This window comes from Nyctibius grandis, chromosome 4 (genome assembly GCF_013368605.1).
Source record: "Nyctibius grandis isolate bNycGra1 chromosome 4, bNycGra1.pri, whole genome shotgun sequence".
Lineage (NCBI taxonomy): Eukaryota > Metazoa > Chordata > Aves > Nyctibiiformes > Nyctibiidae > Nyctibius > Nyctibius grandis.
In genome coordinates, this window is record NC_090661.1 from 100,453,665 (window position 1) to 100,471,812 (window position 18,148).

Sequence of the window (18,148 nt, forward strand, 5' to 3'; positions counted from 1 at the left end):
AACACATCAAAACAGATGTTTTTCTGATGACTTGTTGTAAAAAAATACAGCCAAACTGTATGCTGGTTTCTGTTAGCACAGAAGGCTGCCAACCTCAGAACATGCAAGAGAGACGGTGTATTTAAGGTTTCCTTTGTCCTTTTTTTCCTTTTCTGGGCACACCCGGGATCACTCAGCCGTCTGGCCCGTCTGGGTTCACTAAAATGTGTTACTGAGTTTATTACCAAAATGAAATTGAGTGAAACCGGCTGTTCCGCGCCCACGGCCGCACCACTCCCCGCAGCCCCGCGCCCCGCCCGCGGGCACGGCCCCGCGCATGCGCACAGCAGCGGCGCACGGCTGCCGAGCCGCGGGAGCGGCGGCTGGGCTCCTGGCGGCGCTGGCGGCGGCGGAGGAGCAGCCGGGCGGCGGCGGGCGCCCTCCGGTGGGGCTGTGCGTGGTGTGCGGGCTGCCGGCGGCCGGCAAGTCCACCCTGGCCCGCGCCCTGCGCCGCCGCCTGCCGCAAGGCCCCGGCTGGGCCTGCGCTCTCCTCACCTACGACGAGCTCATCCCGCCGGAAGCCTTCCTCCCGCGCGAGGCGGGGGCGGGGCCGGAGGGGCCGTCCCCATTGGTCAGTGCGGCTCCCCTCCTTCCCGCTGCGCGCTCCCGGCTCTCATTGGCCAGCCGAGGAGCGTCGCTCAGCAGCGTCACTGGTCGCGCGGCGGCCGCTGCTAGGCAGCGCGGCGCGTCCCTCATGCGCGGCTCTGCGCCCCGCTGCCGGTGCCGGTGCCGCCGCGGCGGGGCCTGGGGAGGGCGGACGATGGAGGAGGGCCTGAGCGGCGGTGCGGGAGCAGCGGGGAGCTCGGCAGCGGCGGTGCGGGAGCTGGGGCGGGGTGGGTGCGCGGGCCTTCACCCCGCCGCGGCCTTCCTCCGCAGCTGAGCCGCTGGAAGCGGAGCCGGCGCGAGGTGCTGCAGTGCCTGGAGCGGTTCCTGCGGGCGGTGCTCACCGGGGGGCCGCTGTCCGCCCCCGCCGCCGCCAGCCAGCCCGTCTGGCAGCGCTTCCTGGCCTGCTGCCGCGGGCAGGGGCTGCTCGCCGCAGCGGAGAGTCACGCCGGAGCTGGTCGTTACCTGACCCGTGCGGCCACGTCTGGGCCGCTCTGCCTCATCTTGGATGACAATTTCTATTACCAGAGCATGAGATACGAGGTGTACCAGCTGGCTCGCAAATGTAATTACTCTTTGTTCTGTGCATAGGAACGTTTTCAGCTTTATAGGAGGTTCAGAGCGTTTTAACTGCCTTTCTTTTAAGTGCTTTTGTGGAATATTTGTTATGGTTAATTGCTAGGTTCCTGCAATATCATAGGCAGCAACTTAGTTTTATTGCTGTATTATTAGAAATTGCTAGGTCACTTAAAGACTTTCTTATGTCTGTTGATCTCAGAAGTTACTACTTGAGCAGCGTTGAAGGTAAAATAGTTTGTATTCTTTTTAGGTTGTATTCTTTTCAGGCTCAGAACTAGCATAGAAGTTACTTACTCATGCAAAGCCTTTCTCCTGCGTATTGCTCTCAGAAATTTTTACTTGAACAGTTTAGAGGTAAAATTGTCTGTTTATGTTCTTTTAGATTCCTTGAGCTTCTGCCAGTTATTTTTAGAGTGTCCACTCGAATGCTGCTTGCAGAGAAATCGTCTAAGAAGTCACCCGTTACCTGACGAGACAATATATTTAATGGCAAGAAAAATAGAAATGCCGGATCTCAAGAAAAACGCTTGGGAACGGAACAGCCTCATTCTGAAAAGTTTTGATGGCACTTCAGAGGATAAGTATGTTACTGTATTGACACTCGGGTTTTCACTGAGTGCTGTTTTCATAACTGGGTGGGTAGAAGCTGTTTACCTGTATTTAAACAGTAAAAAACTATTCCATATGCTGATTTTTGGAAGCCAGTCAATTACACACAACAGCTGCCAGCTGTTGGGAACTCACAGCCATTGTCCTTTGCAGAGGTAACCTCAAAACCAACTGCACTTCTGAACTGTTGTTGACAATGTATGTAAATTGTCTGAAACATTAAGACTTGAAATAATTGGCTGTCATTTTAGTTGTAATTGTTTTTCATCTAAATTATGTCATTGATTGCCTCATAAATTTAACTGAAAACTTGCTTTTTTTTCTGTGATGAGGTGTCATTACAAAATGAAAGAAAAATTTTCAGTGAAACTGTTTGATTAATGTGGTTTATTCTTTTGTTTGTTTTCTTAGTGAGCAGATAATTAGTTTGCTGGCCACTGCTTTGGAAAATCCAGTGAAGCAAAATGAGGAAAACGCTGAGCAGAAGGTAGCACTGTTTGTCTTCACGGTCACGGCTCTTTCAGATGATGGTGATTGAGTGATTAGTTGTTCCTGAGCTGGATGCAGAACACTGATGGCAGAAACAGAAATAGCTATTGCATTTCTTGATTGCAAAAGCATACACAGAAGAGTTCATCCTATTTGAAAGGGGTACTTCTGCCACCTTATTAAGTTAAGCCACTGAACTACGTTTAGGAATACTGTTGTGTGTCCTACAGTAATAAAGAATGCCTTTGGGAGCTCTCCCATCACACTGAGGGAAATAATGTTCACTTCCTAATGCCAAACATACATGTCTCTGGCAGTCACCCCGGTACACACACCTGCCTCTGAATTCAAAGGAGCAGCTGTGCACTGTGCCAGTCATGGCATCGCTGCTAATGTGTTACGTCTTTTCAAAGAGTATTTCAAAAGCTGATGACAGTCTCGGTCATGTTTAACGTGTTTGTGTGTATTCTTCCTTTCTGTTGGTCACCCTGGCCAGGAAGCAGATCGAGCCACCTGTGCAGCTAGCACTGTCCATCAGGCTGATCAGATGTGCAGGCGCATCATCTCTCAGACAATGAAGGACGCAAAAGGTACGCATAGCCTGTTCCAGGTGCCAGCCCACAACATAAAACTGAACCCATGAAATTGCTAAGAAATCCTAACACTGCAGCTGTGACTAAGGCAACTGCCAAAGCATGGTCAAAGTTAGTTGTAGAATGTGAGTCAAAGTCTGTCAATTTTGTCTTTAAGTATGAAGTTAAAATTTCACCTATAATTTTCTTTTAGATAAAAATGTCCTCCCAAGTGAGATGAAGAGCTTGGCAGAAGAACTCAACAAACTGAAAGCAGAATTTCTGGAAGACTTGCGTCAAGGAAATGATGTGAAAAACCAAATTTGCATACAAAATCAATATTCTGACCTTGCTACCAGTATAACTTCTTCATTCCAACATGAAGCAACCAATGTAGTGAATAAATATATTTTAAAATAATGACAGAGAATGTTGGTGGTTTTTAAGAGTCCAGAGTGTTTAAAATGCAGTACTCTTTCAGCAGTACAGCCAAAAACATCTGAGAGGGACAGCTTCCTTCGCTGGAGGCCTGTGCCTTCTCTAACTCCTCTCCCCCTATTATGGAAGGGAAATACAGCCTAGCACGCTCTGTGTGACTTTGAAGATCAAGTCAACAACAAACCATCCTTAAATTTTATTTAAATTTCACAGAAGATGACCAAATGTGCAAGATTAACAGTGGAAAGAAGTGTGTCCCAGTTCAGCACTAAAACGAAGCATTTTCAAATTAAGTAGACCAAAACAAATGCACCATTCCTTGCTTACCCAAAAGATAAGCTTCCCTTCCTTACAATACTGAGACCACAGTTAGTCATGAGTAGTTCACCAGTTCCACCTGTTGAAGCATATCCAATTAAGAATTAACATAAGACTTAATTAGAAAGTGTTATTTTATTCATATCTTACAAAAGCAAAGCTTCACAACATGAACTACACTAGATATAGTTATTTCAGAATTAACCTTGTCATCTGAAAACATTCACTACACAATAAAATTTATTTTACAACTCTAACAAGTTTCAGGTTTTGCATACAAAATATGCTCTTTACACTGCAATACATATTATTAACAAAGCAGGTACTTAGAAGCACATACATTGCTCAATGAAAAACGCTTCAGCAGGGAATAGATTTCCTGCAGCAGAACATCCATTTGCTGTAGATTTTCAAAGCAGCTTAAAATTAATAGAAAACTTGCCAGTGAAGACTTCTAAATTACATTCCCTTCGTCAAAAAAGAAACAAAAAACAAGCAAACCTCCCAAACATTCTGGAACAAAAAAAATAGCAACAGATCATTTTGCTAGGCTACACTGTTGGAACGTGGCTTCCAGCACTGAGTTTTACATTAAAATGCCAATCAACATCTTATGTCAAAATCTTTATCACCTAAACATTTTATCTGTAAAAAAACAACTATTATTCCCTATTAGCTGCTTCACAGTTGGTCTGAGTATTATCTGACATAATCTACTAAAATCTTCAGTCTAATATTTGCATCTTCATTGGAATATTCAGTCTCAAAATAATGTCTGTCCTAAGAGTACTATAAATAGTGCATGTTAAAAATGTCAACCAATCTATAAAATCACCTATTACAACAAAAACAAAAAGCCCACACAGTTAATGTTTTGCAACTACAGAACTTAAGAGTCAAGGTATGGAAAAATTTCAGCTCATTCCCAGCCTTCCCTGTTAATCCAAGTTAAAATGCTAATCACCACCTCATAATATAAGGATCTTTTTTTTTAAAAAAAAAAGCAAGTAAGTGCAGTGTAGCACATGGAGAACTCGGTATGAAAAGTCCTACTAGCCGAGGACTCGATCCCACAATGCCTGACAAGTGTCCCTCATGGACTCTGCGTAAGGCCTGCTTGTGCAAAGGAATCATCAGGATCATACTCAAAGTACTAATTCTGGTCTTCAAATTATAGTAAATAGTACATATAAAATTATGAAAAACCAATATGAAAATACACCTTCCAAACCTGCCCAGGAGACAGAAGGAAACAGATACAGTCAGGTGCTGTTTGGCACAACTGAACACAGAGTGTTACGTTGCAAAATGAAGAATCCTAGCCCAGAGGGTGACCCTGGGTGAAGGCTGAGGACGTCAGCAGGGATCCACCCCACGGCTCTGGTTGCAGAACCAAGGGGTGAACACCAAAGCCTGCTGCCGCCTGAGAATCCCCCTGCAAACAGGAGCTTGCAGAAGGAAAGCAGGGAAAATAGTTGTATCATTGTTCAACAGTTCATAGATGTTTGAGCTAATTTTCTTTTCCTTCAGTACTTCAAAGCAGAAACAATGATACAAAGTCAGCAGTATTAACATACTTCTAAACAGCAATTTGCAAGGTTTGGGGTTAGATTTTCTTTCATTCTGAGTTCTACTATTAAGAACATACGTTCCCCTGCAACAGAGGATCCCTTCCTAAACGAGAGTCCCTTTTCAATAAGATCATGCAAGCTTCCTCTTGCTACTAGCCACCTCTATTAGTGACCTAACTATTCTCCTATATAAAATTTCCTTCAGGGGCATCATGGCTCAGAAGTGACTTTTCTAAATCACCAGATCATGAGCCTACACAAAAAGAAAAGTCTATTATGTTTACAGGCACTGCCAGTGAAAGTCCCAATGGATCAGAAACTGTGTAAGTGGAAGGGAAGGATGAAATCTCAAACATTTGTGCACGTTGGAGTTCACCTCCCTACTGATACCAAAGGGGAGAAAGGCTGGAGCTGCAAACCAAGGAGAATGTGGCTGTTGTGATGGGCATCATTCAGCACTGGCAGGTGCTCCCAGGAGCACCACCACTGCCAAAGTTTCCTTGGAGTTGCTAGAGCCTAGGAACAGCAGTTTGCATCAGCTATCAAAAGGCAAGGAAAATGACCTCTACGAATTACTAATTGTAATGCTCTTTAACAGTAACATTTGTAGTTCTAATATCGTATTTTAGCCAAATTTAGATTTTAGAGCATGTCACTACGTCATCGGAAGAGAGCTATCATTTCTACATTATTCTTTGACTGGAAGCATCATGCTACAAAACCAGTACAGGAGCAGTAACTTGCAACTGGATTCCAGTTCAGCCAAGTTTCAGTCCTTAAAATACATGATTCTGTATGTTTATGCATACAGAGTTGCAGTTTTGCTTATAAAATAAATTTTAAAAGTATAAAACAACAAAGATATATTTAGGAATTACAAAGAGTGCCATTATGAAAAATGGAAATTACATTCTGATTTACAAATCCACTGAACTGGATTTTGAACGAGGCCTGAAACCAAAAACATTTTTAGGAGTGATAGCATGTTATCATTCACCTTCACTACATTGGAAATACTTCAATGGCATATTTTTGACCTCCTTACTACAAGACTATGTGCAGCCAAGAATCCAGTTCCTTCCACTGGTTATCTAAGCATGGAAAATTCAACAGCAGGTAAGTTAGGTAAAGAGAAGTGTAATCGGTTCCTAAATTTCTAGTTCATTTAAGTCAAAATTACTTCTAAAGCTAAAATTCTCAGAAGGGTGGTTTTCCCTGCGTTGATCTTACACTGAAGTCATTGTAAGTTTTCCTGTTGGCTTCAGGAAGCTTTAGCTCCCATCACAACCCAAATTTGAAGAAGCCAAACATTTGTTATTCAGATCCAAACCTCTGACTTACAGAACATTAATAAAATCTTCCTGCTTTTAACAAAACATACTTGCTGCCATATTTTGCTTATAGTAAAAGGGGAATATAAAAGGGAAGCTTTAATTTATCTCAAGTAAGACAAACTAAGGTAAAAGTGCACGTCTAAATATCGGAAAAGTAACAATTCTTCACTTTTCTGAAATATTAACAAATTCCTATGTAGCATATTAAGAGCTTTTATTACTTTTGCTGGGAGGTTTTATTTAGGTTTATATTAAAGTGCCTGCCCATTACCCTAGGTGCTTCTAAAGTATGACGTACAGTATAAAAAATACAACATGTGCAATGGACTTCATGTACATCTCTAGTTACCATTTGCAATTATTAATCACAATGACTTCAGATGCAGACAGACAGTACGCCTTCGCCTACAACATCAACAGTTCAGAAAACCCAGAAGCCCTTCCCCTTACTTCTAGCACACCAAAAGGACAACAAATCTGGGGGAGGAGACATGACAAACCGACTCCCCGGTTAGCTGAAGTTTACAATAAACTAGATGATACAACTTTCAAACATACAGGCAACCTATCAAGCTGTAGCTTGGCCCGAGATGAAATTGAACACATTATTTTTCATTTGTAAACCTCTTGTTTGTTTCTATTAGAAATTCCATCAGCAAGACAGAAGTCTAATTGTGCAAATTTTAAATATCTGTACAAATTAGTTTAAGGCAGTTCAAAATCTCACTGAATGTCTATTAGCTGTACAAGCTCTGTATTATGACTGTTCAAAAATTACCTCCTTTTAAAAAAGAACAACATGTAAAATTGGTAAGTGTAGTTTAAAATACGGTGTCATGTTTAATTTTTCTTTTGTATTAACTAGTGAATGACAAGCTTTTAACTTTTCCTTTTTTCCTACCAGCTTCACTCACAATAACCTGTTATCTTCTAGTTTTGCAATGAGTTTTAAAAATAATAGTTAAATTAGTGTTTGAGCCTTAGCATGCTCAGTTCAGACTATACTAAGCAAAAATTTATTAACCTTCATCAGATTAAAGCAAGTTTTACATCAAATTAAATTTGTATGTGAAAGTTGCTTCTGTTTGTTTTTCCAGTTTGGAGTAGCTAAGTTTTTAAGCATAAGTATGTCTCCAAAGTAACCATACGTCATTGCATCAACCTTTTGTATTTTATGGTTAATATATTTTTTCTTGCCTAGTCAATAGTCTGATAATTGCATCCTGTGTTTCATGACACACGCTCTGCTTCTACATTTGTAGAATGTTTATTGGGATTAAGTGCAAGCAACTTAAATTTAGCAACCAAAGCATGTAAATGCATTCCAATTCTTACAGCACTCTCAGCTATTTTGAAAGGCTACATATAAAATAACCACCACATCTTATACAAAATTTCCCTGGCAAGTTTTATGACAACATAAAAATAAATTTGCCTCCTTTGTCGAGCTGATTAACATGAATATTCCTTATGGGAATGTGCAAGCTTTCCTTCAGCAAGTATGAAAAATATACTGTAATATGTTAAAAAAACTAAATGAAAGCGTGTTCTCAGTCAGTGTTGACTATGTTGGCCTCTTGCAAAATGGCAAGCGAAGTCATACTTGTTTTTACACTTACACCCACATATGTTGCACTGAAAAGGATTTTCAAATCCATGACATCCCATGTGAATAGTATAAAGGATATTGTCTGCAAAGTACATGTCACAGTGTTGGCAGTGATGCAGAAGCTGAGGGTCCTGAACCGGAAGGGTTGGAGCTGGAGTACTTGGTTGACTGTTACTTATGCTGGGAGTACTGGTGTGGGCACTGCGATCACTGCTGGGACCTGCCACAGGACTGTAGTTCCTTTGATTGTGTGTAGGCCGAGGATCTGGGCTGGTTGGAGATGAACTTTGAGGAATATTTGCTGACACAGCTGAAACTACTGCAGGTGCAGCAGGCTGCTGTATCATGAAAGGCTTTTCATCTTGACAGGAAACAACCTCAGGAGAGGCTGGATTTTGGTTTTCAGGGGGCAAGCTAGATAACTGTCCGGCTAACGTAGAGAGCTGGTTTAAAGGATTATCTACCATAAGGTCTTGTGGATCTCTTGGCAACCCACTGCTCTGAGTTGTTTTTGTCATGCTCTCATAGGCTTCAGTCTGGATATTTGGGATTTCATGAGTGAAATCATTAAGGTAGTCTGGTTTCTGAACCACCATGGAAGGTGGACTCAAATTAATTAATGCTCTTCTGCTGTACCCCAAATTGCTGGTCTTCTTCTGCAAAACCCCCCACATTTTCTTGCTGCTTAGGGAAGACCTTGTACCCTTGATAGGCACCATTTTATGTTTGCGCCTGCGGTGGTGAGATAAGTTGCTTCTGTCGCTGCAGCGAAAGGAACACAATTCACATTTGTATGGTTTCTCACCAGTATGCGATCGCATGTGAGCTTCCAGATGACGTTCGTAAGCTGATGCAAAGGGACACAAATGGCATCTGTGCGGCTTCTCACCTGGAAAATTGAAATTGATTATACTATAGCATCTCACAGAGTGCTTGAAAAAGGCTTCTCATGGAACAGAAAGTAGCTAACTGGGAGCTGCTAATCAAACAGTTCAGCTTCAGAGTCACTGCTAGCCCTGAGCTTAGCTAGATTTGGTGGAAGAGCAGAGTAAATTTAGACAACTCTGCCTCACCCAAGTGGTAATAAGCATAAGAAAAAAACGTGACCAGAATTAGCACAACAGATCACTGCTGCAATTCCTAGTCAGGTTATGCCAAGGACTGAATGCAATGACGTTTGTGTGGTGCTCTTAACTGGATCCAAATTCTACCTCACCTATAAAGCACATAAGGAGTTGGCTACAGGAATGTCTGCACCACCAAAAATGTAACTGTTCTTAACGATAACTGTGTTTAAACACGGAGGGAGAGCATCCTTTCGATATCTAAATAACCCATGTACACATGCATCCACTCAAGAAGTGAATTTTGAAAAAGGATCCTGTGGCTAAAGGGTTATTAAAGAAAATGTAAGCCAGCTAATCCCTGGACAGCTGTGTGCTCTCAGACATGATAGTACCAGATATTCTCCTTTCTGATAGGCAGAACTTTGCTTTTCTATTAAATTATGTTTAGAGATATTCGCTTTAACACTTTTAAAAGTGCTTAGAAAACTTTCAAACATAGTGACAGGCCAACACATTTGGAACATAATACTTTGGGATTTCTGATTTTCCTTTCATAGACTGATCTTACAGGAGTTTTTAGATCCAGGTCTGCAATGTTAGAAATGCCTAAGGGATCTGATGCATGTTCAGGTGCTGAAATGAAACATTATCTTATTTTCCTATCTAGAAGGCCAGGTCAATTTCTCAATCACTGTTGTGCAACTGATTCTCATGCCACACAGCATGATGAACTGCAAAAAAATGTGAGTGGGCTCCTTCTCTTCAGCCTTTACAGGTTTTTTGGAAGCATTTTCTACTATTTTAAATACAGGGCAATGCATCTGTTTTGTGGCTTTCAAAATCCATCTAGAACAACTGTAAAAGCCAGAGACCTGAATGCAGCGAGGGCCACTATTACACTGCAAGCACTGGACAGACTCCAGAAGATGGCATGTGACTGATACAGAAAGCCCTTCCCATGTTGAGCATCCCACAGTTTGGGATCACAACCTGGGACACTGAAGAGTTGGGGTTTTTTTTCGCCACATCACTGGCTCTTCAAGAGGAAAGAAAGCAATTTTTGTGCTACCTCTAAGTACCTTATTTGCACCAACTGAAACCATGATTTCTCCATCAGCATATATATGTATTCAGACACATATATATACACACACACACCCCTGTGTAAAGATCTGGAGATCTGGTACAAAAAAAAAAAACAACGTAAAAAGACTGACAAACTCTCTGCATTCACAAAGAACTTGTCAATCTATATGAGCTTATTTCATTCTAAACTGGCTACGCAGAGATGATTTGCATCCCATGTTGCACGCCCTTAATAGAACACAGCTGGTGAATGACTAATTATGCTGCTGTCAGGCTCAGCATGAAGTTAATTCTGCAGTAAGCTGCACTTAATAATGGTTGTGTGGTCATGCCTGGGTCATAATTACTTTGGCAGATACCTTGCTGCACTTGCATGTTATCTAGGATGCATTATCTGTTTACTTACATTGCTCTGAGGCTACTAGTCAGCTATCACTTTCCTGTTTTAATGCTGACTCAGTCACTCTGAGCCTTCATAGTCCATGAAATCCATCTCTTGGCCCTTTGCCATGCTTCCCCCCCATGCTTCTGAGCAAAACAACACTCAGGTCTTGGGTCTCCTTGCCCTTCAGTGAAAAAAAAAACAAGAAAACAAAACCAAACCAAACCCCTTCTGTGTTCTGAAGTCCCCCGTCTCTGTACAAAGAAACAAAGCAGGGCTTTCTGAAGAGCCATTAAGGTAATGGCAAAATGGTGTTGCCATGAGGACACCATTTATTAAAATTAAGGATATTAAATATATTGTAAAAGGAAAAGAGAAAATTATACAGGAAAACAAAAAGGCCTCTGGCACCCCAAGATTCTTGTCTATATTATAAAACAGAACAGACTGGTATATGGAAATGAACTGTTATCATTGTACATTCACTGGTATTTCGTTAGGCATCGGACACGCTTGAACCAGTCATCTGGCTATAAAGAATTCACTGTGTGAAGGTGCGTCCAAACTGCTGAAGCTCTTTGATACACAGTAGGCTGACACCCCCTGCATCCCTCTCTCACTGCTAACTGGCTTTCTGAAATGGAAATAGTTCCGACTGCATGATTTTGCAGTAGAGTGATGTGTGCCTTCAATTCGGCCACCTTTTCTGAGCACCTTTGTGAAAGTTTCTTTGATCAAATGAGTCACGCACATACCCTCTGATAACGGGAATACCTGCAGCAGCACTGAGACAACAGTCATCCCACACGTAAAGCTCCCTTCTTCTGCTATAATGCTAACAATATAATGCTAATAATGAGAAACAACTCAAAATGTTAGTCAAGGCACAAACCCAAAGTAGCATGCTTTGCCCTAAAACCCAAATTTGTGTAGCTCATGGAATGTTTGCTTCTGAATAATGACCACTGGGTCAGATTTTTGAGGACTTTTCTCAGCATCCCAGCTTTGGTTGCAATCTTTCTTGCTTTTGTATATATTCTGCTGCAACCATGCTGACATGGTCATAATCTGCAGCAGGTATTGTTCAGCTACCTTTAGCCACTTAGTGACCTCTACTCCCTAAAGCAGCAGCAGGATAAGAAAGCATTCTGAAAACACAAAAGAACTATTAACCTAAGATCTGAGAGTATAAAAAAAGCAGGAAACTTCCTAGAGTAAAAGAAGGAATGCTGACACTATACCAATACCGACACTTTGATAGGTAAGGGAGATCTGATTTTTTGCACTTGTCCTGGATTTGCAGGGATAAAATTTATAGAATCACTTTTCTGTTCCATTTTGTGGCCAGCTGTGGGATGGTGATCAGGCCCATCAGCAGTTAAACCCAGGGCAGCTGCCCCAGGCTGGCCCACAGGTGTGTTCTATAACATTAACGTCAGGTTCACTATAAATGGGAAAGCTGCTGGGGGTGGGAGGGGCTTTTTGCTCTGCTCTCTCCTCCTTTCCCTCTTTCTCGTTCTCCTCTCTTCTTAACAGTTGTAATCCCTGGAGGAACTTGCCACCACTCTGTGGGCTAAATATAATCTTGTGTCTTTTATATTAGCATTGATATTGGTTTCCTTATTTTATTAAATCTGTTTAAATTTTAACCCACAAGTCTCCCTCATTTTCCCAACTCCCTTTCTCAGTTGGGAAAGGAACACTGGGTGATAGAACAACTGGTTATTGTTTAGCCCTGGGTGCGGGCTAAACGAAGACAGCTCTCTAGTATGGCTAAAATTTATGACATTTGATATTAAGTAACAACATAATATTTCAGTCATTCTGTTTTGAGAAACCCTATGCACACTAAAGCCATCAAAAACATATCAAGAATCAGCAAACCCACAATACCAACATCTTCTAGTAGCAATTTATTTTTCCCATAAAATATTTTTGCCACAGCTCTAGCAGTCCATCTGCTCATGTTGACAACTGGCCAGTAGTAACTGTGGGCTTGGGGATACAAGTTTTTAGACGGCAATAGCTATATGCTACTGAAAAGGCATGAAATTTTAAAGTTGATGGTACTTCTGCATCTTTAAGCACCATCTAAAAGTCATCTTAAAATGCTACAGTGAGCTGCGTAAGTCTGTAGTACAGTTTCTCCTACTACATGACCCTCATTTCACAAGCTCAGAAACAGAACTGCACAGAGTACAGCTGTTAAAAGAAAAACATCTCTCATTGTCCACTTACCATACAATGCAAATGGTAGGTGAAGCTGTGATAGGAACTGCAAATGGTAGGAACTGCTTTATGAAAAACTAGACCAAAAAATGCTCTAAAACACATTGCTGCTTTGCAGATCCGCAGCAAACATTGCATTAACACCGTGTCAAATGCAAGTAGACAAGCCACAGTGTTTTATCCACTATTGGAACTACACAAAATTTGCACTGGGAGTCTGAACACAGCAACAGCTACACACAGAGGTAGCTCACAGTAGCACAAGAGAAAAATTTACAAGATCTTCAGCATCTGGACCTCAGAACTCTTTGCCTTCTAGTGGGTTGCTGTTTTCTATCCCATTACGCCTTGTCAAAACCAGCCAACACTGCAGGGCCAGTGCAAGGATCACAGACTTTCGCAAAATACACCCTGGGAGTTACTGTGTAGAAGCAATGATTCACAGCTAAGCGAGAATCTGACTAACAATAACCATCCCTAAAGCGAACAACAATCACATCCAACGAAACAACGTGTTTCCTTCAAAGTGAGCCCCAGAATACCACCTACTCAAGACCACTGAAATGATACACTTAAAAGTTTTGGGATAGTCCATACCAGACTGGAAACCTGTAAAAAACTCCATTCTTTGCAGAATACAGGTTTTTTTTCTTATTACTCTAGTTAACAGCCATAAAGTCTTCTGTATCAGTGTAACATACTCAGCAGGCACCAAAGTCAGACTTCACAAGGACCTTTCTTTTGTTTTCTCTCATTTGCCAAGAAGTTGGAGCTGACTTTGTGAACAGTTTAGGATATTCTAACCTTTATTGCAAGTTTTGCTTTTCAGCTTTATAAACCCAACAGTGGCAAATGCTCTTAAGCAAGCCACAGTAAACAATTATTCTTTTCATTACTGTTATTAATCACTTATTTGATTATATGCCCTCGCATTTGAATATTCTACCAATAAGAAAACTTTATTCTTATTACTACGTTTTGTACTTCCAATCTAAAGTGTTGTACAAAACAGGAATATTCTCATACAGAGGAAGAAAAGCCCCTATAAATCTCCATATAGCAGCACGTACGTTTTTCACTTTTCTGATTAGCAAGGAAAAACTAAAAGTTACGTTTAGGGCCCTTCAATTTACACCTATGCTTTCATGCTAAACTTGACTCCCACGTATAGTTACTTCAAATTCAGTAGTCTGCAATAATAAATGTAAGTAGGAATTTATATAATTTAAATAGGTAGGTGACACACCTTTAAAAAAACAGTCTATTAAAAAACCAGTTCTAACTATTGAGTAACTAAGAATTATCACGCTGCTTGAGGATGCTAACTCCTCACACGCAAATCGTAATATTGAGGTAAAGCCACAATGCCTCACAGCAAAGTACTGCAGAATATTTCATACCTGTATGAATTCTGATATGCTCTATGAGCCGTGCTGTTCCTTTGCTGGCATAGTTGCAGTATCGACACTTTAACTTTCCATCAAATGTCCTTTCAAACCCATCCACTAACATTCCTGAGTTTTCATCCAGTGAAACTTCAACAGAAGGATGATCCAGACCATTCTGATCACCTTCTGTCCCAGCTGTGAATAATGCAACAGAGATTTCAATCAAGAATCAGTGGGATACTATCTATCGAGCTGTGAGAATATGCCAAATACCTTTTGCTTCTGTATGCCCTTGGTCTTCAAAAATACAGAACTGTAAGAATAAAACCTGATTAAAACAAAGGTATGTACACATCTGTTGTGATGTGAAAATGACTATCAGAAATGCTTCCATACAATTGTAGCAGTCTGCCTAATTATCTGGAATGTAAACAGTGCAGTCATTCTCAAAAAAATAAAATTTGATAGCACCAAAATTGACCTACCTCCCTGAAGAGTCTCTGGTTCCTTGTCTCCACTAACTGATCCAGAAATCATATTCACATGGTGAGTCTGCTGTGTCAGATATTCCTGAAAATCTTTTACAAAGTCCAAAGGTTCTGGCTTCTTTTCACCCATATTCACGCTTTATGTTTACAACCTCTTGTGCCTACAACGAAAAATATTTTCAAAACACAAGGGTCACTGAATTTGAATGCATTTGTTAAAAAAAAGAAACAAACTTGTTTTTAAGTGAAGGATTACTTTTATGACACAGCATGACTCAATGCACAAACTGACAACCATAAAAATATTACTTTTAGAATTTTTAACTCAAAGATCACTAAATACATATTACTGGGGAAACCATTCTCAGCAACAGCAATATCAAATTGGATAAAATGACATCATAATCAACTTGTCTTTTTTTTCCTTTTTAAATAGATCATACCTGAATTTTAGTTCCGTGCTAAGTAGCAAACATGCTCCAAAATGTACTCCCAACAGGTCAGATAGAAAGCACAGCACACAGCTTCTCCACTTGCCCTGGAAGGAAAAAAAGGAAATTTAAGTCCATTATTCTTCCCAATCCCCATGAGTTGTAAAAAGAAACTTGAAAAAAAAAATGTATGTTTCAAAAGACAGGTTCTAACACTCTACTGCTCTAAGTTTTATTAAAACAATTACACTTGCAGGAAAAGCTTTTCAAAGACTGCATCTATTCCTTCATGTATTTCACCGAAAGACATTTCTATCTCACTTATCGTTTGAATAGTTTTTCTGGTGAACATATGGCTCCAAAGAATCCCAGAGTTGGGTCAGTCAGTTATGGCAACTGTGATGTTGGGAAACCAACTGAATGTCGCTGATTAGCAAAGATGGAAAGAAGCCTTATAGAAAGCAGCATTTCATGGTTCTCCCAAAATTTTAGTTTCATATTCTGCATAAAAGTCTTAATCTGTTTCATTATTTTGCACTGAAATAATGAAAATATTCACTAGAAGTCACTGGTCATGCTCTTTTCTGGGACTGTAAATGAAAAACCTCTAGAGTCTCAATTTGCAATGAATTTGTGAAGACAGAACCTAGGTTTCAGTTGGAAAGAGGGCAATGAGTCAGTCACATTATTATTCCTGCAGATTATGATCAGGAATAATTTATAATGCTACATTTTCAGTAAGAATATCATTGTGTTTTCCAATAGCTACTAAACAAAACGTTAGGTGACTTGGGAAAACTCAAGTTCTGAGCTCAAGACCACATATAAACACAGTCTCCTGTATTTTCAAAGTTATTTACAAGCGTTAGTTCATTTCTGGCATCTAGATGAGCATGTTCTTTCACATCATACCTAAGTGTGCTCAACTACTAGCATTGTTATCACCATTAAGTTAGTTTTGAACATAACTTTACGTTTCAATTTTGCCTACCCTCTTTCAGGTGTCATCAGCCTCGTGCAGGCTTAAGTTAATTTGTGCTCCATTTGTTGGTGTCTCCTGCAATAAAACAAAGATATCAGGATATGAACTAAAGAGATGGAAGAGAAAAAAACAGGACAAGGTAATGTAGAGTGCTGACTAGGCCAACTTTCACCAAATTATAATAATAATAAATAACAATTTAAAATTAAACCATTCTAAATGTGAATGGTTCAACACGAAACAAGGTTAAAGGTCCATATTTTCACAGAAGAATCTGTGTATCCCTTTGTGTAATGCACAAAAACTTATTTGATTACTTTATAATGAGATTTATTTTTTAAAGAAAATTACACAAAATTTTAAAAATCTGATTGGAGAAAAAACATTATTTTGGGGATCAACTGCATAAAACTTCCTTTCTATACCTCATCAATTTAGTTTGAAAACATTTATTTTTATTTTTATGTCAATGTAGGTAAAGCTGCCACAATTTAATCATCACCTCAAACCTCTATATTTGTATGCACAAAAGAACCTTTTGTGATTTTATGTGGTATTTTTTTTACAGCTATACAACCAGCAGTTCCCTTTTTCAGGGAAGAAGGATACAGATCAGATGCTTGCTATGTCGCTACTGCAAACTAGTAAATGCAGTTTTAATTATCAGAACCTGAGCAGACCAGCTCGTGTTTCACGCACTGGCTGATCACACCAGATGTCCCTCAAGTTCTATTTATACAGAACATTTTCTGCATAGACAACTACATCTTCTCCAGCTTCATACACCGATGGGTGGAATACTGGTTATTCATTTTCTACACAGGCACAACTGTTGGATTTAAGGTTAGTTACAGTGCTGATGCGTACTAAGTTAATTACCTAAGAAGTGCTATACGATGGGCTAGGATGAAAGGCGTTACAAATATTTTTACCTAAAGAATTCTGCTAAAGCAAATAATTCAGGCACAGTAAAACCAGCAACTTAACACACAGAGTAAGAACTGATACTGCAGTAATTATAAGAGAATTAAATAATATGACTATGAGCACGTGTGTGCATCCTGTCGTCTTTTATGGAATGAAGGAAAAAAAAGGGCGGGGGGGCGGATCTCTCTGCCCCAGTCCAATCTTAAATGACTTAAAATAGCGAAGGAGGAAGGACCCCAGACTCTACCCAAACCATTCCTGCTCCTTCCCGAGGACTTCGGTGCGCGGGCAGGGAAATAGCAGCGTTGGCGGCTGCCGGGCCGAGCCCCACGACCTGTCATCAGCCACGGAAAACCGCCGGTCGCTCCGCCACCCCCTTTCCACGCCAGACGCCGTATGAACACCCACGGCGTTCCCTCCACCGTTCCCCGGCCCACGCCGCCTGTCACGCGTGGGCGGCAAGTGACACGGCCACGGGAGACCTCCGCGTAAACCTGGGGGTCCCCCTGCTCCAAACCACGGGAGAAGCCATGGGGCTGCACCGGCTGACCCAGCCCCCCGGTCCCGGCGGGGCGGTGCAGCTCCCCCGGCCCCGCTGCCTTTCCCCCGCCGCCGCCGCCGCCGCCCGCCCACCCACTCCACCTCCCCCGGCGAGGCGCCCCCGCCGCCCGGCCCCCCTCACGTCAAAGGGAGGCCCCAGCGGGGACCCCGCGGCCGCCGGGCAGGCGTGTCACGGCTACTACGGCTACCGCTCATCGCCGCCCCGGGTGGGGGGTGCGGGCCGCGCCGCCGCCGAGCCCCCTGACGGCGTGGTGCGGAGGGACAGCGCGCCACTCACCGCCGCCACCCCGCGCCGCGGCCGCCTCCCATCGCCGCCGCCGCCGCCGCCATATTTGTTGTGCCTCCCGCGGCCCGGCCCGGCCCACCGCAGCCTCGCGAGACCGCGCCGGGGGCGTGGCCCCGCGCAGCACTGGCGGGCGGGGGGGCGGGGCGCGTTGCGTCATCGG

The 18,148-nt window shown here is 41.9% G+C and overlaps 2 protein-coding genes across 3 annotated transcripts; one reads left to right on the forward strand and one right to left on the reverse strand.

The window, feature by feature from the left end:
• Positions 1-316: 316 nt before the first annotated feature.
• Positions 317-3,311, forward strand: PSTK (phosphoseryl-tRNA kinase). Its single transcript, XM_068397461.1, has 6 exons — positions 317-610; positions 916-1,207; positions 1,604-1,802; positions 2,242-2,317; positions 2,816-2,909; positions 3,106-3,311. The coding sequence occupies exons 1-6, from the start codon at positions 317-319 to the stop codon at positions 3,309-3,311; spliced, it is 1,161 nt and encodes a 386-aa protein (XP_068253562.1).
• A 456-nt stretch (positions 3,312-3,767) lies between these two features.
• IKZF5 (IKAROS family zinc finger 5) lies at positions 3,768-18,063 on the reverse strand. Of its 2 annotated transcripts, none has more exons than XM_068399007.1 (6): positions 17,980-18,063; positions 16,224-16,289; positions 15,245-15,339; positions 14,799-14,962; positions 14,326-14,508; positions 3,768-9,050 (listed from the first exon to the last, which is right to left on the reverse strand). In XM_068399007.1, the coding sequence occupies exons 4-6, from the start codon at positions 14,929-14,931 to the stop codon at positions 8,107-8,109; spliced, it is 1,260 nt and encodes a 419-aa protein (XP_068255108.1). In that variant the 5' UTR covers positions 14,932-14,962; positions 15,245-15,339; positions 16,224-16,289; positions 17,980-18,063; the 3' UTR covers positions 3,768-8,106. The 2 variants fall into 2 exon arrangements, with proteins under 2 accessions (XP_068255108.1, XP_068255109.1); XM_068399008.1 differs by lacking the exon at positions 17,980-18,063 and adding an exon at positions 17,389-17,448.
• Between the last annotated feature and the right edge of the window lie 85 nt (positions 18,064-18,148).